The following is a 26,718-nucleotide window of genomic DNA, read 5'->3' as shown; positions in this document are numbered from 1 at the left end:
ATTGTTAGAAATAGGATATATTTTTGTCCTAGATGCTCACAACGGAGGAGCTTAGTCATCAATACTTTTAAATGAGACATGCAAATTAAAGAAAGCATAAACGCATTTCTAGAAAATAGCTTTATGCATTGAAATGAATTAAAAATTAGATTATTGTCCATTAAAATAGTATACTTCGTTTAAGCCTAGAAGTATAAACTGCATATCGCATTATTAACCCATATCCTCTTTGCCGTGAATCATCATTGAAAGTGCAAAGCATGAAATGATTTTTACAATGCATAAATCTAGGAAATTATCGTTTGTCAACTGCATAAATTATCAAGAAAAAGGTTGCTTGTTTAGCATGAATTTCGTTCGCAAAGTTATAAGAAGATTAGTTGGAATTAACCTAACCTATGCGTGACATCAAATCGATAAGTTAGGGTTGAAAAATCAATTTACGCATAAACAACAAGTCATGTAGAAATGATCACGTAATTATTTTCTAGAGTTAAACAAATTGGCGTAAATCTAAAACACCTAAACCGCGGAGTACTCGTTTGGAATAAGATAAATTCCAAGAAACGCCTATACCTTAAAAACTTGCCCACATTCACTGAATGTAGGGACAGTGAAATGTAATCGTAAAGTGAACTAGGGTTTGTCCCTAAGAATCTTACGAGATGGAACTTGGAACTCTAGGACTGACGATGTCAGCCTAATGTAATCAGGAACAGATTGTTTCGTGACTCCGTTCAATGAGTAGAATAAGTCTCATAGTTCAATGCGACACTTGCGCAGCAAGTGTGGAGTCATATGATCTTGTGATTGGATCACAAGGGAATGGCCAAATTCTCGCAACGAGGTTGCCAAGTCCTTACGCAAGTTATCTTGCAAGAGGATGAATAATCATCCTAATTTAGTATCTTTCTTGAGTAAAGAAGATTGATTGGAAACTAAAGACCAACCGATAAACTGAAATAACCAATGAACGTAAGGTTTGACCAAGTCGGGTTAATAGGGTACGCCCTAACCCAGAATATAGGGGATCTTGCCAATCTGCAAGTCATCCCGGATCGAGTGCTGGATGCATTTGAAAGCAAGGATTCATTCCTTAGTAGTTTGCCAACAAAAACGATCAATGGAAATGTTTGTGCTTGCTATAGATTTTAGATCACTGTTTGGCTTTGTTTGATCAATGAATTAAAAGATAAATGGATATCCATACTTCGAGTTGAAGGCCTGAAGGGAGAGGCAGCTTCAGTTACCCCCGACTGCCTGCCTGACCCTAACCAAGGGGGTTGTTAACCGTGCTGGGCAAGTGGACCGAACCCGCCACGAGAGGTCTCTCCGTTGAGCACTACTTGGAGTAGGAGGACGCTTGGGTTCCAGGGGGGCTCTGGCCGTAAATCTCTCGCCTTTCGGGCCTTGCACAAGAGGCTAACATGACTCGGGATTGGATCTCGAGGCCCGCATACTAGTCTATGGGTGAAAACTTGGATTGGTAATCCCTATGGATTGCTGGATAGCCTTCGGGCAGATTGTGGATAAGCCTATGGGCTAGACTCTTTGTATTTCAAAGATAAATATGATAACTTATTAATAAGGAACTTGTCTGATATTGTTTTTCTATGTCAAGTGATAAGATTACATGGAGGAACCAGTGCCTAACGGGTTAATTAAAGAAGCTAGTTGTTACATGTCCAACTAATGTGTTAGGTAATTAAATAACTAAAACAACTCGAGGAAAGTGTGGAGGATGGGCCATAGGTCTGTCCTACGGATAGGTGGTCCCGATTGGTCGAGAACTTTTCTCAAATCACGATGGACAGCAGGAAGATCGTCAAAGAACATGAACAACTAAAGCGTTGACCTAGAGTTATGAGACTGAACCCAACTTACGTTGTTTTAGGGGAACGGAATGGGACTATGCCTTATGGCAGAGAGGTTGAGCTTTGCATCCCTCTCATTTTCCATTCTCCTTGAACCAATGCAACGTGAATTCGCTTTGGACCTGGCATTTCTACGTAAAGTAGTTCGCTTGGGTCCGACGTTAGTTGCTGTTAGAAAATGACCAATAAGGAAAACCTTAATTCAGGTCGATCCTAAGTGGGAACGGTCGGAATACTTCCACTACGTGGCAGACACGGAAAGCCCTAGATTGCGAACCCCGTAACATTCCATGGGAGTGCCGGGCGGAGCTTTCTAGATATCCTTTCCGATGGACTGCTAAGACGTGTCCTGAAGATACAAGTGGACACGTTATAGAAAGATAGCCTTCGGGCGGATTGTGGATAAGCTTACGAGCTGGACTCTTTGTATTTCAAAGATAAATATGATAACCTATTAATAAGGAACTTGTCTGATATTGTTTTTCTATGTCAAATGATAAGATTACGTGAAGGAACCAGTGCCTAACGGGTTCATTAAAGAAGCTGGTTGTTACATGTCCAACTAATGTGTTAAGTAATTAAATAACTAAAACAACCCGAGGAAAGTGCGGAGGATGGGCCATAGGTTCGTCCTACGGATGGGTGGTCCCGGTTGGCCGGGAACTTTTCTCAAACCACGATGGACAGCAGGAAGATCGTCAAAGAACACGAACAACTAAAGCGTTGACCTAGAGTTATGACTGAACCCAATTTACGCTGTTTTAGGGAAACGGAATGGGACTATGCCTTATGGCAGAGAGGTTGAGCTTTGCATCCCTCTCGTTTCCCATTCTCCTTGAACCAAGTGCAACGTGAATTCGCTTCGGACCTGGTTTTCTGCGTAAAGTAGTTCGCTTGGGTCCGACGCTAGTTTCCGTTAGGAAATGACCAATAAGGAAAACCCTAATTTAGGTCGATCCTAAGTGGGAACTGCCGGAATACTTCCACTACGTGGCAGACGCGGAAATCCCTAGATCACAAACCCCGTAACATCTATTCGGGTAGATTGTGGATAATCCTACGAGCTGGACTTTTTGTATTTCAAAGATAAATATGATAACCTGTTAATAAGGAACTTGTCTGATATTGTTTTTCTATGTCAAGTGATAAGATTATGTGAAGGAACCAGTGCCTAACGGGTTAATTAAACAAGCTGGTTGTTACATGTCCAACTAATGTGTTAGGTAATTAAATAACTAAAACAACATGAGGAAAGTGCGGAGGATGGGCCATAGGTCCGTTCTACGGATGGGTGGTCCCGGTTGGCCGGGAACTTTTCTCAAATCACGATGGATAGCAGGAAGATTGTCAAAGAACACGAACAACAAAAGCGTTGACCTAGAGTTATGACTGAACCCAATTTACGTTGTTTTAGGGAAACGGAATGGGACTATGCCTTATGGCAGAGAGGTTGATCTTTGCATCCCTCTCGTTTCCCATTTTCCTTGAACCAAGTGCAGCGTGAATTCGCTTCGAACCTGGCGTTTCTGCGTAAAGTAGTTCTCTTGGGTCCGACGCTAGTTGCCGTTAGGAAATGACCAATAAGGAAAACCCTAATTCAGGTTGATCCTAAGTGGGAACGGCCGGAATACATCCGCTACGTGGCAGACACGGAAAGCCCTAGATCGCAAACCCCGTAACATTCCATGGGAGTGTCGGGCGGAGCTTTCTAGATATCCTTTCCGATGGACTGCTAAGACGTGTCCTGAAGATACAAGTGGACATGTTACGAAAATATTAAAACTTGTATCTAATCCATCAATAAAAAACCCCACTTCTCTTGGGTATGATTGAGACAATTGTTAGGAATTAGCATATTTCATCATCAATAATGCATTAAGGTAAAAATGATGTACAACCCAACCTCTCTCTTCACAAAAATATGGATTTTTTTAATATATTAATAAGAAGATACATCCATATACATGCATACACTTGGTCTCCCAAAATAGTACATTTGTCTATATATGTAGATCTATCTATGCATCTATAAAAGCTACATCTATAGTTGATAATATTTCTCTTAAAGTATATGTCTATCCACAAATTTTTAAATAATCTAAAAATTAATTTGATGAACCAAGAGATGTACACATAAACATGTGCTAACATAATAGCCAATAATAAACACATGGATCTCTCATTTACTCAAACAAGGGAAGCAAAAAAACCATAAATGAGCAATTTTGATTAGAAAAAATTAAGCAAGTCTTCTATCCAAAAGTATAAATTCTCATTAACATGGAGGTACATTAGGTGAAAATAAAAAGTGAAAAGAACTCACAGAACAATCATTGTACTAAACAAAAAAAATTTATTGTAAAAATTACACGGCACAGTGAACATAATCTGAGAAAGAGATAGAGATAGAGAGTACACAATAGATAAGAGGAGAATTAGAAATTTTCTTTAGCTCCAAACAATTCATATAGAGATGGCTCTGTCCACCCATCCACTTCCATAATGAAGCTTAGATGGCGATCTAGACAGAAGATAGGTGAAGAGCTTAAGGCTGGCTAGAACAACTCTGACTGGGTTTAGCTTTTATAGCCTGTGAAGGTGGTTGGGTCGGCATGACCGACCTACCATATGAGCCTCCACTAGTCAGCCAGGGAATATTCCCTCTACCGTCCCCACCTAGGGAGCCATTGGTCCCCTGCTAGGACCTGCCTGCTGCCAGGGGCCGCTTCCGCAGACCTCGAACCCCAAAATAGGGCCCCCTTTTCACTCCCTTACCCTGGAACTCGATGCCAAGTGCCTCGAGTTTCTACCAGCTTAACTACTCAGTCCAACCCAAAGATTAGACCCACAACGGTCACCTTTTTGCCATCCGGTCATATAGACCTCATCTCATATACAAGTTAGGACTCAACCAATGTCCGAGCTCACATTTGGCTTCTCCTCATAATGGGGGCCTTACAACTTTGAGCACCATGGATCATTGGTTACACCTTATGGGGGTGGGGCATTGAGAATATCTAACAATTATACTATCTTGCTCTTTGCAAAACATTACACTCAAGTTTCAAACAAGTAGTGAATTTTATAATATCTAATTATGACTGGAGTGGAAATCCTATATTGCACCTAGGTCACATAGGGACACTCAATATTTTTTTCAAACCGTATTGCTAACAATTCCCTTTTCTAGTTATAGTCTTTGTACCCTTGATGTGGCAAGGAGAAGGAAACTATGAGCCCCCCCATCTTTCCCTTATTTATCGAATGCAAGGAAAATAGGGAATATCTTAAATGGATTTATTCAATTCTTATATATTACCATCTATATCAACTTGGCGAGAAGGAACACTACAAGATACATGCCTCATATCGACATTCAAAGTGATGCAAATGTTCATTTAAAAAATTGCCAAAAAACCATTACTATTTACGTCGTAACTTTTGTCCGTTTTGTGATACAAATAGCGATGTATATAGCGACAGTTTGCAATGCATATTACAACACTAATAACAACACGTGCAGTAAATTTGCAATGCTAATAGCAATGGTTACAGAGAAAAAAAAATTGTGGCAGGGCAACAAGCTACCCTACCACATATAGTACCATGTGTTGTGTTTATATTCTAAAAATGAATTACATGTTAGGTACTCAATGGTCATCGAGATGAGCACAAAATGTACTTGAACCCACAAGACTGATATATAGAATAGGTACAAGATCACTGATGAAAACTCATGGAATTATGGCAAGATACAAAGGATGATAAGTACATAGTATATAGAAGATGCATGCATAAATCACAAGACCAGAAAAGAAGAGGATATGCACTCCACAAATCCAAGCGCAAGCTATAGATCCTCCCCATCCAAAAGCTCGTGCCAACGAAAGGAGCATTGAATGGACTCTTCAAAATGAACTACACATCAATCCACCATACATAATGCATTTTTTAGAAAAATAGTAACTACGGACAAGAATGATTGACTTAATGGGCCGCCGCATGCATACAATCTAGTGATCAATGTAGTGAGACCGTGTCTCTCTACATATTGAGTCTCAAGGCCGGTGGGATTGCAATTTGTAATGGAGTGCTACAAAGAAAACAAAATACAATTGTTAGAAACACGATCGTCATGAGTACAAGTTATATTGCAAATAAGAAAGTGAGAAGAACAAAAAAAAAACTTACAAAGTCCTCTAGATAAGTCCTATGGCCGCCAGTCCCAAGATGATGCACAACCCGTGCCTCCCATCGTACCCTCATTGTCTCCCACTACTATCACGAATGTCCTAAAGAATCAATAGCCTCCTCCTTGGGTCTCCGCTAGTCATCTGTGTCTAGCCACTCAAGCTTTAAGGTGCCACTCTCTTGAGTGCCTTCTTGCGTGCGCCTGATCATCTATGTTACATATACGCATGTATACACTCCATCATCCACCCAGTGGAAAACCTCTCTACTACAGTAGGTACCGAAAACTCCACGTGCACGGATGCTACTACATAGTCCTTGCTCCCCTTGGGTATGTTCTTCCAATGGTCCAAGATGTTGTGCTAAAAACTATGCGGGCACAACTTTCTCATGTGAGACATCACCCTCCTTCCCTCATCATTCATGATCACAACTCATGTCCTATCATCTATAAGGTATCCATACCCCTCTAGGGTATGTCTAAGGTGTGTTCTCTCCCACCTACGACTGCACTCTTGGGCATAACCAAGAGACCCTTGTGCATCTAGTGTACCCATGGGGGTAGTATCTCTCGGAGTAGCACCCATAAGGATTCCACCTGCGGATAGCTGAGCAAAAGATGGAGTCACTAGAGTAGATGTCCCCACAGGTGTGACAAATCCTACAAGTGACGTGCCACTACCAGATTGGCTAGACGAGGACACTATATCAGTGACTCCACAACACCCACCTGAGCTACTCTCTCTCGAACATATATGAGAGCGAGGAGTAGCACCCCTATCTCGAGCGGACTGTAAGCTCACAACATTCACATCTTCGTAGCACCCCCTAGAACCTTGTCTGATGGTGTTATCCAAGACAGCTCTCCTGGTCTGCCATATCTCTGAATCTGTCCATCTGATCTAGAGATATACATGTGAATATTGCAACTCCTCGTCACTCATCCCCCTCGACTCATCCTACTCTCCAAATATCATCAAAGAGGTAACCTGCACAAATAGGAAATGATGTTAGCATAATCAATATAAAGATTCAAGTAAAGCACTGTAATATAACTCTGAAAAAAATGATGTTACTTAAAATACATATTCTAGAGTACCCTTATAAGTGATTCATCAACAAATTGAGTAGGTGGATGCTGCAAGTATGACGTATCCTATGGTCCCATGTCAATCTCCTGGTATAACTCTACATACACTAGAAGGTCTATAGATAGGTCACCACAAAAGGAGGAGTTCACTTCATTCTCAAAGAATTTGTGGCCTCCTATCTTTCTATCATTGTTACCCGAATCTGCCTCTTCGACACATTCCAAGCCATCTTCTGCCTCCACCCCTTGCAATATCGACCCATCAACCTGCATACTCTCCTCATCTACAATTGGAACATTGCTTTCAACATACACTCTCGCACTCTGAGGAGCTAAAGACACAACATACCACCATTGAGGTTGTCGGGGATTTGGATAGATAATTACATGATCAAAGAGTCACATATTAGAGAGATTCAACATTTGTGACTGTTCTGTGTTGTGCACCTGTTCATAATGGGCCATCAAAACAAACGTGTTGTGCAGATCTGTCCATCTTTTCTCGAAATCTATTTCAAGAAATCCAAATGGACCTCGCCAAATAATTGCCCTAGCTTCTTCAACCATGCTACCTTCGACACTAGCTAACCTTTAGCTATACTACCTTCTAGCCAAGCTCGTTGTCGCACAAAGCCTTTCAGGGTTTTCATGAAGTGCTCCAAGAAGAACATCCATCGCATATGGATGGGTCCCACAATCTCCACTACATCTACAAGAGGCACCACGAGGTGGGTTTGTATCGTGAGCATGCTTGTGGATAGGTACTTCTCAAAGAGACTGACCGTCTCTACTACTCCCCGCCTTGCGGATTCAATAGAGAATGTCTTGATCTCCTTCTGTCAGATCCATTGCACTAAATTAGACAACCTATAAATCACCCCACATATTTTTTGAATGAGACATCCTGCGATGGTGATCGGTAGTACAAACTATCACAAATGAAGAAGCATTATCAAACACTGACTAGACACTAAATAGCAAAATACGCAAGCCACTTACAATTGAGGCCAATATAAACCTGAAAATGTTAGATCTAGAGCATACATCATTTTTCTTTTTCTCAACACCCCCCCTCAAATGATAAGTCCCTACACTTGCTAGCTTTTGGCCCCCCCCCCCCTCCACATGGTGACATCGCCTGAGAGACTCGCTCATAGGCAACCTAGTCAAGTTAAAGCTTGAAACTTTACATTTTTTGCAAGGGTTTTGACAAAGCAAATCTAATAAGGGAAAAACATATGAAAGATACAATGAAAATTCTTTAGAACAATATGTCAGAGTTATTGATGGTAGCGGAAGCATCCTCTTCTTCTTCTTCTTCTTCTTCTTCTTCTTCTTCTTCTTCTTCTTCTTCTTCTTCTTCTTCTTCTATGAATTGGTTCTAGTGGTGATCATTCTGCATCTGTTGTGCTCTTTTCTTGTGGAAACATTCACGATATGTATGGCTAGTCTTGCCACAGTAATGACATATAATCTGATCCTTGTTGTTGTTGGTGCTGAGTCCTCGACCATGGCCTTTTGCTCCATAAGTGCCCCTGGTGTACAAGAGACTTTCTTTGGTGGTGAGTTCTCGACCATAGCCTTTTGCTCCATAAGTGCCCCTGGTGTACAAGAGACTTTCTTCGGTGGTGTGTTCCTTTGCATCCCTGCTTTTAACTTTGCTTTCTCCATCAAGTAGTGAATGCTCAATATCTTTAAGTGAGATACTTGGAACATTACTTAGGGTGGATGCAAGATATCCTTATTTACATTTGCAAGCAATATGACTATTGCTTCATCTTCATCAATATTCTTCTTAAGAGTTACAAGATGGGTCTTAGGCTCTTGAACTTGTTAATGTGTATGGTCATGGAAGCGCTATCTTTTATATCCAGTTTGTAATTTTATCTTTTAATTCTTAACTTGGGTACCAAAGATCCTGTCAAGTTCCTCCCAAGCAGTTCTAGCATCTGTGATGCCAAAGATATGATGTAGCACATCATCACTTAGTCCCTAGGAAATTATGCCTAGTGCCTTGTTATTCATCTTCTTCCATTCTTTGGTTTTTAGTGGAGTTACTGCAAGGATACCACTTTTTGAATCTTCTTTCCCACAATCTACATCACCTTCATCATCTTCAAAGAGATCCCAGAGGTCTTTCCTCATGAGGTGGTACACATGGTCTTTTCCTTCCAGGCATGTAAGCCTTATCCATTGAAATTTGCCATTTGTTCAAGCTCCACCATTTTTAATCAGCAGCAAATCAGCCAGCAATAGAGTTGTACTTCAATGTGTCAAGAGACACAAGCAAAATAGTATCAAGAGATACTAGCTTGATTTCAGGCTTGATGTTGCTTGATTTCAAGTGGTCTTTTTGATCTTCACGTGGACTACTTGAATTCAAGTGGGTTGCTCCAAATCTTCTTCTTGAGGTTTGACTTGTTGGAACCTTCAGATTATAGTGGTAGAAACTTGGTTCAAGTGGTAGGAGTGAAAAAATATAGGAAAGATGAGCTTGAAGCTTGAGTGGCTATGGAGTCCACACTTAGGATTTCTATACATGACTGGTTTTTCTCAGATTTTAGCTCATATAGGAGATCATGTAGGGAACCCTCTAAGGTAGAGAAAGCTTATCTTTCATCTGATTGTCAGCTTGCACTGAGAGCAAGGACACGGGACACACTGATTTAAGAAATGTCTCGCGATCTTGGACATCACGACCATCATCGTTTTCCATTTTGTCTATGTTACGACAAACAACAGGTTTTTGTTCTCTTTCTCTTTTTCTTTTTTTATTTGCCTCCCTTCATCCTTCTCTGCTTCTCTCTCCCCCTTTATTTCTATAAATGTTTCTTTATCCCCCCATCTTCCCTCTCCACTCACACTTCTTCTCTCTTTTTCTTTCCCTCCCTTCTTTTCTCTATGTCTTTCTTTCATTTCCCCTTGATTTGCACTATATGTATCTCATTAAAATTAAAATCAAAGATCAAAAATAAGAAACTCATAAAAAAAGGCATTGAAAGACTCTCTCTCCCCACCCCTCTTTGTGCCTCTCTTCCCCCTCTGCCATTCTCTTTCTATAATTTTGTTCTCTCTAGTTCTTTAGTTGTTTCTGTTTTTCTCTCTTTTTCTCTCGCTCTCTATTTGTTGTTTTTTCTCTCCCTATTTTTGTCTCTTTTTCTTCATTTCTCTTTCTAGATCTCTTTTTTTTTCCACTATCCTTCTTCTCTTTACTTCACCCTTTTATCCACCTCTTCCTTCACTGTCCATTTCATGTTCTCTCCCCCTCTCTTTCTTTCTCTCTTTCTCTTTCTTTCTTGCCTCTCTCTTTGTTTCTCTCCTCCCCCTTGTTGTTTTCTCACTCATTCTCCTCTCTCCCTGCCTTTCTCTCTCTCTTTCTCTCTTTCTTTGTTATCTTTTACACACACACACACACACTCTCTCTCTCTCTCTCTCTCTCTCTCTCTCTCTCTCTCTCTCTCTCTCTCTCTCTCTCTCTTCCTTTTCCTTTCTTCTTCTCCCTCTCTCATTTCCTCTCTTTCTCCCTCAATGCATCTCATCCTCAAGAAAAACAAACAAAAGAAAAGAAGAAAGCACAAGAACAAACCAAGAGGAGGCAATGTACTTACCGCAAAGGCTCGAGGATGGATTCTTTGTCTCCTCTTCGCGATGTCCTCTCTTTCTCCTTCGTGCACTTCTTCCTCTTCTTCGCCTAGGATGGCGGTGGTGAGAAGCTCTCCTTCTCTCTCTTCCTCTCTCCCTCCCTCCCAAAGCCACAATCTCTTTCACTCTCTCTTTTGCTCTCTCAAACTGTTTGCAAAAAAATACCGCACTCGAGTTTTTGCCACTTTTTTTTCTCAGAGTGGCGTCGCTATTTGCATCGCAAATCCCATTTTCCACGCAAATATCAATGCCGCTATTTTGCATAAAAAACCACCATCGCTATACCCCCATTGTCTTGTAGTGAAAATCCTCCTAAGGGAATCCAACAACCTTCCTCTGCTCATATTTCTTGTATTGGAGGTATCTATTTGTGGAATGTTTTACTAATAAGAAAACATAATACTTTTCTAGGAAAATTTTAATAATAGATCAAGCTTCTAACATTCAAATTTTCATCTGAAGTACTAAAAATTGTAGATTGTATAGCCAAGCATGAAGAATAAATGGAAATTGTGAGAGCACAAGAATGATACACCAAGGAGAAGAGAGAGGTAGTTCTCCAATGAAAGACTAAAGAAATTGTTCTTAAATTATCCAACATGGAGAATTTTATCTATGGAGGAGTACCCTCAAATAATATCGCAAAGGATATCATAGCTTGGGATAGAGAGCAAGAGAGATAAGCAATATATTCCCCATGGTGCAAAGTGCAAATGAGCCAAACAATCTACAATCACCCAAGCCACTAACCATTTAGAAGAGGATGCATAAGTCCCAAACCATGATCCTAAATATGAGAAGGCACCCCTTGAAGAAAAATAGACTACCTGAGGACCTTAGGCTAGAAATGAAATCGAGGTCCACTCCCAATCCTCCAAGCCAAGACAAGAACAAAGCCCCTTCCACTTCATGCCACTGAGTTCCTTGCACCCTATAGGAACACATGACAAATGCTATGAATAGGGTACTCATGGATTTTAAACCACAATTGGCAATGCCCTTCTTGGATGATGTTCCAATCAAAGGGTGTGTAGTAGATGAAAAGAATGAAGAGATAAATGCTCATGGGTGCAGACAGTCTATTGCACACCATATTGTGGATTGTGAAAGGATTTTGATGCATCTAAAAGAGGTGCATTTAACTCTTTTTGGCAATCTTCGGCATATGTGGGGACCCTATAGTGGGTGAAGAGCATCACCACTGAAAATAGATGGGATTGATAGAATGCAAGATGTATATACAAATGTATTTGAGATACATAGATTCTCAGGTGCATGTGTGTTCTATTTGATATGGATCCCTTACTTTGCACATGTAGTTGATGCTCTGTATCAACTCTTGGGAAAAGGTCAGATGTTTCACTAGGAAAGGAAGCATCTAAAAGCAATGAAGAAATTGAAGCGAATTTTGAACTTTTCTCCTACATTAAGAAAGGCTAATTATTCACATGGAAAGCCTATCATTATTACTATTGATGTAAGGATGATTAGACCGCGATGTACTTGGAGGTGATTCGTCTACGAGACCAAAACAAGGTACTTGTCATATTTCTTTTGATGTTTTTATGTTATAGTGATTAGTACATCTATTTGATAAAGCAATCTTGGGTCATTTAGGTGCTATATTGCCAACCATATAATCCACATGTGAAAGAGGACAAGGATAGACCATTCATATTGGTTGTCCAAGATGAATGGATGCTAGAAATGACCAAGAGGTTCTCAAAGAACAATGCATGGGTGATTGATAGCACATTTAAGACCAATGTGTTTGGCCTTCCTCTCTATGCAGCGGTTCTACCAAACCAGCATGGAATGGGTATTCCTGTTTGGTTTATGTTGTGCACATGTGACAATGGGTCGAACCAAGAGGTCATCACTTTGCAGATCACAAATGAAAATAGTTCTCTCTAGAATGGGTGACATTCGCCCTTTTGCACTTGTCACCGATAAGTCTCAACAAGAGTTGGAGGTGCTCTCAAAGGTTTTCTTCAATGATCCTCATTTCTGGACTGCAAACTACCTTGATGGCACTAGACACCAAGTTGCATGCCATATGTTCTCTGTTGGTTCCATACAAATAAGGCTTGGGTTGAGAATCTTCCCGCACAGGTACACATTTCTATTGTTGTTTTGGTTTTAAGAACTACTTTTCGTGTGTTTCAATGAGCTTGATAGTGATTAATGTCCCACGTGCTCGTGGATCAAGGTTCCATTGGATGAGGTTGATCATGTATACGCATCCTTGTCCAATATCATGCATTTGACGAGTTTTTTCAATAGCTACTGCACGGCTACCCCTCTCATCCAAACGTGGTACGATACATTACCAATGGATGGTGTGGAAAAGATTGTATCTGGCGTATAAGATGGCCCAAGTTTGGTCGCATGTTTTCGCATGGTAATGTTGACACCATTAATCTAATTGAGAGACTATGGAAGTACGTCAAGTACACTCTACTTGATGCCAAGATCAATAGGTCTATATTGGATCTATTGCACACCCTTGTTGGTACTCGTCATCAGGATCGAGAATGGGTGGAACCGCACTTGAGTTCTTCAAATAGAAGTAGGAGATAGGTAATGTGCTTGATTTTGAGTTGGAATGTTATTTATCGTTTTGTTGTGATACATTATATTCTTGAAAGCGATTATTTTCTGGCAGCTGACTCTGAGCGCTTCAAAGTCTATGCATCGAGTAAGATCCACATAGCTAGATTGGCATCAAGGGAGAGGATACTCCAGTGATATGAGTTCAATCCCTTATCTCTTCAAGTCATTAACGAGAGAACCATGCTCTTCAAAATGGCAAGTGCAACACAACAAGACAAATGGTATAATGTAAGTGTGCAAGCAAACTATCGTGATTGCACTGATAGAGTTGCAAATTATAAACATCTCTATGGCTTGCGGCTCATCTTGAGGAGCTATTTTCCTCACCTTCATGAGGTTCTTCCCATCATCAATAGTGCACGGGCCTTTGATGACACACCACGTAGTCCTTATGGTGATAAAAATCCAGTCTTGGAGAGGCCATGCCCTGATGGAGGTGTGCAGAAAGAGGAACTTGTGTCCTCTATTGAGGACTTCAAAGGGTTCCTCAAACGCATTGAGGTTGAGGTTCTGTCCTACACCTCAACACAGAGGGATGGTATGCACCAATTGCAAAGTGCGAGGGAGTCTCTTGTTCGCATGTTTGCCCCACATGAGATTGATATGCCTGTGAAGGGTGGGATCTATGAACTCCAAGCAAATGTCACACAAACATGCTTGGGACATGGCAAGAGTGGCCATCCTCATCCAAATGAGGAATGTGGATCCTCCCCACAACCCAAGCGTCCCCACACCACAAGTGTATTGAGACGCAAGCATCAGTGAGAGGAAGGCGCCACATGAGGTTCAATGCAAAACAACACATATAATGTCCTCACTGCTGCACCAAAACATTATTGGTGGACCCTTTGATTGTTTTTTCATGTCACACTGGCCATGCATTGCTTCCCCTTACCTTACGGTATGGACCACATATAGCGGAATCTATCTTGATTTGCGAGATGGTGCAACTCTATGACGAGAGTTATAGGGGCATTTGTACTATTTCTAATTGTGCATACAGTGGTGAGAATGAGGAGTGCCAGTTCACTCTCTCATTTCCCAACGAGTTAGTGGTGACACATGTGTTGGCCTCTGGACTCATGATGTTAGCATTGTACTCATGAGTAGCACACCCTTGAGCATGATGTAATGTGAGACTCTCTTTGGAATTTGGATAGTCCTCGATACACATGTCATTTGGTGTTTGAGTAAACCTTGCTATGTGGATCATTCTCTTACATTGCAAATTCATCATATATATTTTTCTTAATGACTCGTGTATAATGAATAGGAAAACACATAATTTTTGGCATGACACGTGTGTTTCATCTAGGGTGGGCGAGGCATTCTAGTCAACATGCATGCTAATCTTGTTGCCTACTTGTAGTTACCAAGCATGCAAACGACAAGTAAGAGTGAATACCATGTCATGGGTGTTGAATGTTTATAAGCTTGAAAGTGCTTCAAAGAAAGGGGGTGGCCAAGTTTTGGATGCATAGTTAACCCTTGTGTAAGGATTTTGGGTGGGTTCTTAGTTCTTGATTGGTACCCCTTAATTAGATATGCAATCCAAAATGAATGGGACTTGAATGTACATAATTATATCAAGTTGACTTTACACAAGGAGCTAAGCTTGAGTAAACATTCATTTCACATGTTAAGCATGCAAGACACACTAACTTTGTGAAATCTTGAAAATGGCAATATAGTGAAGCATATTCATCTATTAGAGCTTCTTACAATTACATCTAGATGGACCAAACAATGAGAAAAAAAGGCACAATATAATGAGATGGATGGTTAGTATTGATTAGTGCTTATCAAATAATTGTGGCATTGTTATGGATGATCACAAGACTTCTTCGTGTGGGTGATGCAAGTGATCTTAATGTAGATATGGACCTATTGATTTGCATGACATGATTCGTGGCAGAAATGTCAAAAGTGGGAGTAGCATGCTGCATTGGAAAGTTAAGAGACCCAATATATGATGCCTGACAATCAGCCAAGAAATGTCTAATGTGAGAGACCACGGGCTTGGTGAGGAAGGCTCGATTGCATGATAGGATTATTTGGAGCCATCTATACTTGGTGATAGGGGCAACTTAAATGTTGAGTTGGAGAAGACATGGAACCTGTTTATGACAAATATCATGAAGAATAATGAAGTGAACTCTAACAAAGAGATACAAATAATTGATCATGCAAGTGTTCATGTATCATAGGTATGCCACTAGAAACCAATTATTTTGCAAACAACAATTTCAACCACAGTGTTGCCCCTCCTTTTTGCAAGTGGATGGTTGGAAATCACCTAGTTTTTAAAAGACCTTCAATTCATTGGCAATCTCAGTGGAGCTTGCTTATGCAAGGCGAAGCAAAGTACAAAGCTATAAGCAACATGTGCACTGTTAGGCTCCTAAATAAAGTTTTCTTTTCCAATGACAAAATCATCCAATGTAACTCATGTTTTGAATTAACAAGAGATAATAGTATTTGCAAACTAACCTATGCCAAAAATGCATGGAGAAACTTACTAACATGCATAAGTTTTCGGAGAATAAACATGTAAACTTAATGAAAATGTATGACATGGGAATACAACTCCATTATCCATGTGAAAAAACAAAACCCAAATTAGAATATGTCAACTGTTTGCATTGATTAAATATCACATTTTTTTCCCCAACCAAAAAACTTCCTCAAAAATGAATGCCCTCTCTGATTTCAATAAGCGAAGAGTGAGATGTTTTCACTGATGAGTTTTAAATCTACAACTTAAGCAAAGGATGTGTCACCTTTTTGCACATAATGTCCTTTTCTTCAAAATCTCTCCTCTTTAGCATCAAATTCTAGGTTGCTAGTAGTGAAAGAGAAGTATCCTTATGCAACATGTCAAGCAATTGATTATTAAGCAATACATTCTTAAGTTAGAGTTTGTAAATTCCTTATCGTGATCTTTTTGCGACATATAAAGAGCCATATGCATTCATTATAAAATACCAAATACAATGTCACTTTGCTAATGTTTGAATGAAGGTTCTTACGCAACCTCTCTATTTGTTACCAATGATATTCTTAAGATAAGCATATTGAGGTTTATAAAAAATGATTAATTTTGGAAGCCAATAGAAGTTTACAAGCTCTTCATGGTGACCATCTCTTCTAAAGGTCTTTAGAGGTTTCTTGAACTTTCTTTCACAAGTATACGGTACGCGTAGTAAGTCCTCCCTTTATATTTTAGAATGATGTGAGCATACCACTTTGCATTAAGGTACTCTCAAAAAAACATCCACCCACCCACCAACATTTATGTAGACCATTGGACATAAATAGCAATGTCATAATAATGAAACACAAGTAGTCAAATAAGTACGTGAACTTAAGCATTGTGGAGGACTACATTGGCTTGACATTTATATCTAGGAGCACATGAGACCCTAAACCGTTTATTATATGCATAGAAAAGCTAGTATGTTAATCATGTTTTATTTATTCAAAGCTACAATCCTCTCCTCCCACTTACAAAGACTAATATTTTTGTTGCAACCATGGTGCATCACATCTACACAATGTTGTAATTTGCTCTACTTCTTTATGTTAATACAACACCAACCCCATGAAAAGGACACAATTTTTTAGGTGAGAAGTCACTCATCATGTATAAAGAGCTAAATATAAAGGAATTATACTAGAGGAGGAAATGCATGGTAGTTTTTGAGAACCATCAAGAGTTCTCAATGCAAAAGAAACCTAGAACAATACTCACCAAGTACATGGCACAATGCGAAAGAAACCTAGAACAATTTTCCATCATCACATCCTCACGTTGCTAGCATGTCAAGAGACCACTTGTGAAGGTCCTCTCTGATCTTGGCCACATACGTACTATCGAACCATATCCTCCTTAGCTGCAATGAGCAAAGGCTAATGTAGCTAAGCAAGGCAAGCTACAAATCCAAAAGAAAACATCTGCTAAAAAACAAGTAATGCATACCCAGTTCCTCGTTGGCTTCCCCACCACACTACCATCAATAAAGGCCTTCATGTATGCCATCACATAAAACCCACAATCAACCACATTTGCTTGTTGGGGGGCTTGTGAATGAAACCATAAGATGATGGGTTAGCAAAAAGTAAAGCAACAAACAATGTTGGTGAGCTTTATGCAAATGAGCTTTATGCCACGCTCTAGTTGGAGGATCTTTATATGGATCAGCTTCATCTCATCAATGGCAAATAATGTCTTGAAACACTCTAGGTCTAGACAATGCTTTGACAAGGCAGTGATGGCCCTTGCATGCAGACATATTAGAGAAACTATTCATCCATGACAATAACACATGCTATGTGAATGTGTATAGGGTTGAAGGTACTTCTTGACGATTCACAGACACTCCATGGCATCCGTGCATCCCAACGAGTCAAGGTACAAGATCACACCTCGATCATTAGGTAGTTGGTCTACTCTTTTGACACGTGGATTATGAACCACGTATAGGCTCCAATGCTATTTGCAATTGAGACATATATTAGCATTGCAAACCCTAAATACTTATGAAACCAACTAAGCCATGCGCAAGTAAGCGCAAGATGCAAACCCTAAGCTCATATGTAGCCAATTGAGTCACATGAATGTAAAAGCACATTGCAACCCTTAGGAAACATGAAAGTATTTCAATCACTTGAGCCATGGGTGCAATTAGACCACACAAAAGTAGAATGCAATTGAACCATGCGCACCTCAAAACCACTGGCAAGAAGATAAATATTGCTCCCATAGGGTCAACGCCATCAAAGTAGTTCTGTAATACCACATCCTCATCATTTTCCTTGATCATGTTCAGATATTGATACCAAAGAGAATCAATGAAGCAAACATCGAAAATGTGCTCTCTTGGAAGCACTTACTCCATCCAACTATGAAAGGAAACATCATTTAGTAACATAGACTTTTGAAGCCTAAAGCCGAAAACATTGCACTATGCTTAAACCCTTACTTACATGGAAAATAAATTCATGGTCCTGGTACTCGCCTCTTCTCCACCTGGTGTGCAATTCGGATACTGTATGTGCATGTAGTAAATGCTAGAAGGTCCCCAAGGACAAAGAACGCTACAAAAACTCATAAAGCAAGAAGAAAGGTTTGCACGACATGAGACAAAAATACTAATTGGGTGCAATCTCCTCCCATGCCTTGTGTTAGCGCTTCACTCGCGCTTCACAAGGCATGTATTTATAGAATTATTAATCTCTAAGCTAAAAAATAGCCCAATTTACAATTAGGATGCTTTTGGCTTTTATGCTTGCTTTTGCCCAACTAAAGAGTAAAGCGTTTGGGCGTCCAAAAAGTCAGGCTATGCCCAAATATAATGTCTAATAATGATATATTTAAACCGAGAGTCTGTGACATACAAAATAATAAATGTTTGTCAAGTGCTCTAATAAGTAAGTGTGCCTAAATAGCTATTGACGCCACGCCTTGAGTGATAAGATGCACACATCAAAAAATAATAATTTTTCTAAATAATCTGAATACACGCCATCGCCCACAATGCTTATGTTGTCTGCTCTACAAATCAACAGAAGCATTCACGATTGTTAGAAAATAATAAGATAAAACCCACAAAAGTGAATACCTAGTAGCCTTCAGCTACAAAATAATGAAGTAGGTTGGAACTCTATCCTTACCTTAATTTAATATGAGTACACTCTAAACTCATAAACGTCCATTAATTTAAATATGTATGTTACGGAATCACCCACATAAAAATTAAATTAATCTGCCACCCAAAAAGGACCGGTGTCCTCGTCAATTTCTCGCACAAGGAATCCACCTTGTGTACGAGCCCTTGGAAATAAATATAGTTTTACAGAATCCACTAAAAAACCTCATAGAATCCACCGTGGAATAAAAACATCATGGAATCCACTATGGAATATGCCTCCTAGCATCAGCACTCACCAATGTAGCTATCAAGCCACTGTCAATGTCCACGTGGAGCTTCGACACACAAGCTACGAACTCAGGCGCACACCACGATCCAACCTGAAATGCAAAAAAAACCAAAACTAATTACAAAATGGAACTTATGCCATTGTAAGCAACACACCTACTAGGTACACACCTTGAAGTGGTGCTCTTTTGCTCCCTTGTCTTTCCGAGGGATCAACCCTTGATCACGTCAATAGTGCTACCCCCGATCTCCCATTGTGAACACACAATGGGAGGGGGGGGCTTGTCAGCTCGAGAGGGGAAGAGACAATGATAGGGGAGGGTCGCGGTGACAAGAGGCTTGATGTGTACAGCTTCCCCTCACCCTACAATACCATGCATTATATTTTAATAACACAATGCTACCAATAAAATGCAACATGATGCCAAAAATAATTAGACCATTTTGAAAGAATAAGCAATGCATTTTACCACTAACCTACGATGCAACATCCTCAATAGCGTGGGGGGACCCATCCTCGAGTAAGCCATCCAAATCCGTCTTAGGGTGATGTTCCACAATTTGCAACTCACGATGAGGGTCGATAGCATGACCCTCATCGTGAGCTGCCTCCTCAGTCTTAACCTATGCCCTCTCCTCTATGCGAGGCCGTCTCTGAGAGGCAAGAAAAGTATTCACAACCACATATACGTGAGAAGAAGTTATGTCCAGGGTTTCAATAAAACATTACACTATTCATGCAAGAGAAAAGAGAAAAAAAAGATTAGATACTATTCATGCGAGAAAAAAGGGACAATCCATGTGAGACAATCCGTATAAGATTTTTATAAAACATCACAATAATCATGCGAGATAAAGAGATTAGATACTTACATGCACTCCATACCCCTCGGCAATACACATTTTCGTGCACTGGAGGCAATGCTCTCTCTTTGAATTGTACTTGACTAACACTTTTCTCACAAATGCCTGGACATACTCCTCATGCGTCATAGTGCGCTCTGTCTCCTCCAATAGGTCCCACAACGTTGGGATCGGGGATACTAGGCTCTCTTATACTTTCTCTTGGCCAGCTCTACCTTCTTCTCAAGATTGCCAAATCATGCCTCTATCTTCCATTGCTACACACTAACAGTGGTGCGAGCATGCGGTGTACCAATTGGGTGACCTGTCTTCCTATGGGGAATGTCGCACTCTATGCCATGCTCAACTCTCAAATGCTCAACTATATGTGCCCTCCTTATAATATTGATGTGTTGCTTTGGGCACAAGATGTCTGCATAGCACTGGCAGGCTATAGTGCTGTTGAGTAGAGTAATGTCTACATAGGGTGAACGACCCTGCGTAAGCACACATGTACAGTGAGTGCCACTACTATCTGACACAATGAAAATTCAATGAAAAAAGAGAATCATACTTTCACAGCATTTGCTCAATAAGCATGCTCTTACCGAGGAGCTGGAGAGATCAACATCATCATGTGTTTGGGATACAGTGTCCCTGTGAGAACCTCTGCGTCCCTGACGGGAAGATGATGAAACTTAAAAAGAATATAAATTGAAATGCTTATCATGGAAACAATCTAGAGAAATTGATGCATGCGATCCATATTCCAAAAAAAAACAAGGAAACTTACCGTCTTCTTCACACGCACGGTCAAATTACACACCGAGGACTGCGCACGCGATGAGGTCTGACTCCTCGTGTGTGGAGCCATATAAATAACCTACCAAGCAATTAGTGCACATTTGAAAAACCATGTTGCCAATGGGGGTTGGGTGTCGTTTTAAGTTTCTCAAACTACAATTTATACTAGAGACCAAGAATGTATTGAATGTAAAGGAATGAAAAGAAGTGGATCATACTCAATTTCAAACAACAAACAATGTATACGAAGGTATCAAATTCACTTTCAACTACATCTGGAGCTCACATTATTAAACAACGATTAAAACCGTGATAAAATTATGCATTTAGTGCGTACACACACTAACCCAATTTCAAACACGTATGAAGTATTAGTCACGGTAAGTTGATTATATTTGTGAGTTATGTCGTCGACCAATTCAAGATGTGTGGAATTTCTTCCTACCTTCTCTTTGAAAAGGAGTTACAAATGAACGTTTTGCAAAGCGTAACATAAGGACATCAATTAGATGCATTCGTCTACTTCATTGGATGCACCATCAAAGCATGCATGTACAACATCATTGTTAGATATCATTAAAGCATAGATCACCATTTATTAAATGTTAAAATGATATTTTTTCCACAATATACAACTTGTATGGATCAAAATGGGGATTGCGATTATGTATCCATATGAGATGCAAACTTCCAAAAGACAAGATACTGAAGCAAAGATTCAATGAGTGACTATTACTTGAGTAACAATATAAAACTCCTGCAAGAATCAAGACATTGCTAGCATATGAGAAAGCCCAAGTGGGCAACACTTGTTCCATGCAGCCTAATGTTTTATGACTTCTCAACAAAGGCATGCTCGAAGATAAAGGTGCTTAATATCCTACGCATACCTCTATACAACTTGGAAAGGGAATTTATTTGCTAAATTCGAATCTTGTTCTTGTGTGCTCCTTTCAAACTTTTAAACAAACTCCTATTTCCAAGTGAGTGGTTGTCCTAACTAAGAATGCACAATATCATTTACAAAATGTCAAGCCAATCCAGAGTTTCGTAAGATGTTGTCAAGATGCTTTGATGGTTTTAGTGATATCTTTTCCATTTTGTGTATCATAAATCACCAAATAAAGATACAAAGAGATCTTAGCTTTATTGTTGCTTGTCAAGATCCTTGATTCTATGAGATATTCCATGCCTTGAAAACAATTGAAAGTATCCATTTTGATTGGTCTAAATAGGATGACCATCTAAGTCCACATGGTTTTCTTATGATTACCAACACATTGTCATGATACATATGCATCTAAAATTACATATGCATAGCCTGATGCCTTATGCGTGATGAAATTGGTATGCATTCCATGCCTTGAAAACAATTGAAAGAATCTATTTTGATTGGTCTAAATAGGATGACCACTTAAGTCCACATGGTTTTCTTATGATTGTCAATGCATTGTCATGATACATGTGCATCTAAAATTACATATGCATAGCCTGATGCCTTATTCGTGATGAAATTGGCATGCATATATGAAGTTTAGCATTCTTGCATATCATGTGTATGAATTTCATCGTACGGATGCTCTGATGTATGTTATGCCTTTCATCATACAGATACTCGTACCAATTACATATCATGTAATTTTTACAACATATCAGATAATTATATATCAGATAATTTCTACAACATATGTTACCAATTAAATATCAAATAATTTCATCGTACCAATTACATATCAGATAATTTCATCATACAGATGCTCGTACCAATTACACATCAGACAGTATGCCTTTCGTTATACAAAATATATATTAGATAATTTATGTAACAATATTAAGAACGGCCAAACTATGAACAGCCACAATCATCGAGACATTGACGGCAGGCCTCAACACTAACATTGATAGCTTGCGAATAGGCTGTGTCATTACATGCATGGGCCATAGAAAAATATATGGGCTACATCATTACATCCATGGGCTTCTCTTAACAATGCTGATTAATACATTCGAGGCAATTAAGACATGCATGGGCATCGATGCAATTGACACCTTCAAAGTGATCATCTATGCATAATCATCTCAGCAATTCATGCATGGTTTTGAGATACCTTTGATGCACTCGTGGCAATGGCCTTTGAGGGATTGCCTTCTGTGTTGCACTTCATCTCTCTACACTGTTGAGGCTGCGCTGTTGAGGTTGCACAATCACCCATCAAGGCTCGACGATGCTGATCTCTTGGACGGTGGCTGCGCGATGACCCGGACCAACCTCAAAACCCCGTCAACTCGCTTGGAACCCTCCACACGCACAAACAAAAAAAAAAGCATGCAAGAAATGGCGAGGTAAACCCAGCCCCTCCAATTTTGGTTCAGGCACAATTTTGGTCGAGGAGGGGGCGACGTCATTCGGGTACCAATAATAGTTTCTAAAAGTGAGGTCACGCAGAGACCTACTAAACCTTTTACATGTCAAATAAGCCAAGTTTGTAACATGTGACATGCCTTTTTTGTTTCTTGCTTACTAAATATGTAACCACCTTTACGTTTGGACGCAAATACAAATACAGACTAAACGTGTCGCAGCACTCTAACTTTCCTTGTCTTTTTTTCACTGGAAGCGTAGAAATCTACAAGACCGTAATTGCACCTCATATGTGCAATATTTACTTAATCATGTGATTAAAAATTAATCCACATGTTAAGTGAGGTTTCAAAAATACATGTCCTCGTGACACTTGGACTCTTGGCCCATTGGCCAATACATCTGTACATCGAGATGGTATGGACTCGCAGTATGGGATGCCAACGCTTGGGATGTGGTCGTGACCCGGAGTACTGCTAGCTCCCAAGCTAAAGAGTGGGCCCATTTGGTCTATGGCTAGGAGATAGTCTAATGTCCAGCATCTTTTTTATGGTACCATACTATTAAAATCCTGCTGTACGATCAGATTTCAATATTATGTTGTCTCTGATGGCAATTACATATGTCATACAGGTACTAGTAAATTGTAATAGTTTCTAACTTTGCTTGTCATTTTTTCGCTGGAAGCGTAGAAATCCACAAGATCGTCATAGTTTACTTGTACGGGAAAACAGCAGCTTTTTTATGGTACCATACTATTAAAAACCTGCTGTACGATCAGATTTCAATATTATGTTGTCTCTGATGGCATTAAGAGGCTGTGCGACGGGTACCGCATGCGTTGTGAGCTTTGATGGCATGAAGCTCGTGGGTTGGAACGGTAGTGCTTGAAAAGCGTAAGGTAACTCTTGAGTATAAAATTGACGGTCTTCCATATTGGGTCAAATTTTACCGTTGATTTGACAGCCAAGATGACTAGAACCGGGTAAACGGACAGCAAAAATCAACCCTGGTTAACGATGCTGGTGGTGCGCCTCTCCTTCACGCGCACGAGCCACGAGCTTGGATGTGCAAGTGCCTTTACAAGAAGGAGCAAGACAAAGTATTGGGATGTCATCCCAAGCTCATTGGCTTGGCCCCGCCCGATGGCTGATGGTTCTCGACCCCCGGCAACGATGCGCGCCAGCCGTGCGAAGCGCTCCTGAGTCCTGCAGCGAAAAAGAAAAAACAATCCCCCCTTGCGGGCCCCCTCGCTAAAACTAAAATATCTCCCTGCTCTCTCCCTCATGATGATTCCCGCATGGACAAGTGGCTATATAGCCCCATCCTTCCCCTTCGCTTGCTAGTCGGAGCTCCCCTTGGTGTGCTGTGCGTGCAATATATTCCGGTTGAGTTGCTGCTGGTGTAGCCTCCCCTGCGCGCCGCCACCATGTTTGTCACTGTAGCCGTGATGGCGGTGAGCCTTTGCGCCTATGTCACCTTGGCCTCTCGCCTGGGCTACACCCCCCACCTCACACTCGCCCTCTTAGCCGCACTGCCCATCTTCGTCTACAAACACCTCTCTGCTTTGAAGATGTCCCTGTCCTCTTTTCGCCTCGCCACCTTCTTCAAACTGCATGGGCCTACCGCCTTTCTTCTGCTGCGAGAGAAGCTCTCCAAAGGTGACGAGACCTTCCCTATCGGCAAGTACAACCTTGTGGTCTTCAACCTCAACATCATCAAGCACTGCTTGGTGCAGAAAGCCTCCAACTATGACAAAGGGGGGCGAGCTGCCAGGCTCATGGGCGACGTCGTGGGACCTCGCGGCATTCTCGGCGCCCTGGATGAGGATGACCACGTACCCTCCCACCAAGTTTTGAACCCACATACCAAGCAAGCCGAGAGAATTCAAGCCTTTGAGGACCTGGTCCTTGAAGAGACGGACAACAAGCTGAGAGAATGGAAAGAGCTGGTGGCTAATGGGAAGGCTACCCATGAGGTAGACCTGTACGTGGATTTGAATGAGATTTTCTTTAAGGTGCTCTACAAGTTCGCATTTGGGATAGAGCTCAACAAGGAGAAATTCCACCATGTGCATCATCTTGTGTCGAAGCTTGAGAGATACTCGGCGGTGGTGGGGTTTGTCCCTGCCAAGCTATTGCCACTCTACAAGCTCTACCGAAGTGATGTGCGAGCTCTTATAAGTGGCCTCAACAAAGTTGTGGAGGAAATCATCAAAGAAGGCGGTGCAGGATCTCCCCTAGCGGAGTTGCAAGAGGATGCAGCAGGCGTAGACAGTGTGCAACTACGTGATACAGTGAAAAATTTGTTGTTTGCGGGGGCAACGACAGCAGCAAATGCGCTAGGGTGGGCGGTGCATTTGGTGTTCAACGACCTAAAGTGGGGTGAGAGGGCAGCTAGGTCAGCAAGGGTCAAGGACCTTAACTTTTTTAAGAATGTGTGCCTAGAGACAAATCGAATGTACCCACAAGCCAATGTAATAACAAGGCGGGCAAAGAGTAATGACTATGTGGAGGGTTATGGAACCATCCCCAAGGGGAAAATCTTGGTCATCCCCATCATTGCGCTACACTATCATCCAGTTTACTACAAGAATGCGCAAGTCTTTAACCCGGACCGCTGGGCGGAGGGGGAAAAACTACCACCCCTCATGTCCTACATTCCGTTCACGGCAGGGCCACGACAATGTATTGGGCAAAGCCTCTTCAATCGAGCGGGGCCACCACTATTGATGCATCTCTATGACACCTTTTCCTTTGAACCATTGCAGAACCACCCAACACCCAAGTGGCCCAATGCTGTGCTACCTCCAAATGATGGTGGCTTTAGGATGCTCATCCACCCCAATGCTTAAAGGTGTAGAGCTCTCAACCCCATGGTCTCTTGTTTTATGTAAGACACCCTTGTCCCCGTTTAGTGTATCTATGCTTATGTGTGTATCCATATAATAGGATTGGCCATATGCTCAAGCTTATAACAACTCTCTCTTCAAGTTCTACTTGAGGAAAAGCTTTGCCATGAATATTTTTTAAATAAATGCAAAAATTTAAGCACTCATTTTATTAAAACCTAATAAAAATCTTATTAATGATTATCTTTCTTTAAAAATATAAGATTATATGTTTATAATTTATTTAAAATATTGGTAAATACATATTTTACACCCTCTCACTTATCAATGGTTACATATATTTTTATAGTTTGCAAACATTTACGCTAGGGTAGCAAGATATCTAGACAATATGTCCTTGTTATTTTATGTTTTCAATCATTTGTGATATGTATACTTACTCAAACAAGTACTTGAATAGAAAAAGATAAACTTCTCATCAATTGTGCATGTCCTAGAAATCACATGAT

The 26,718-nt window shown here is 40.6% G+C and overlaps 1 protein-coding gene across 1 annotated transcript; it reads left to right on the top strand.

Moving 5' to 3' along the window:
- Nucleotides 1-24,680: 24,680 nt before the first annotated feature.
- On the top strand, nucleotides 24,681-26,354 carry LOC148019185 (cytokinin hydroxylase-like). Its single transcript, XM_087660726.1, has one exon. It carries the CDS (start codon nucleotides 24,788-24,790, stop codon nucleotides 26,210-26,212), a length of 1,425 nt encoding a protein of 474 aa, XP_087516852.1. The 5' UTR covers nucleotides 24,681-24,787; the 3' UTR covers nucleotides 26,213-26,354.
- The last annotated feature ends 364 nt before the right edge of the window (nucleotides 26,355-26,718 follow it).

This window comes from Lygodium microphyllum, chromosome 20 (genome assembly GCF_053477565.2).
Source record: "Lygodium microphyllum isolate KBCC chromosome 20, Lygodium_microphyllum_v1.1.10, whole genome shotgun sequence".
In the NCBI taxonomy this organism is placed as follows: Eukaryota; Viridiplantae; Streptophyta; class Polypodiopsida; order Schizaeales; family Lygodiaceae; genus Lygodium; species Lygodium microphyllum.
Note: the sequence above shows the minus strand (reverse complement) of the source record. Positions and strands in the feature narration are given on the sequence as shown.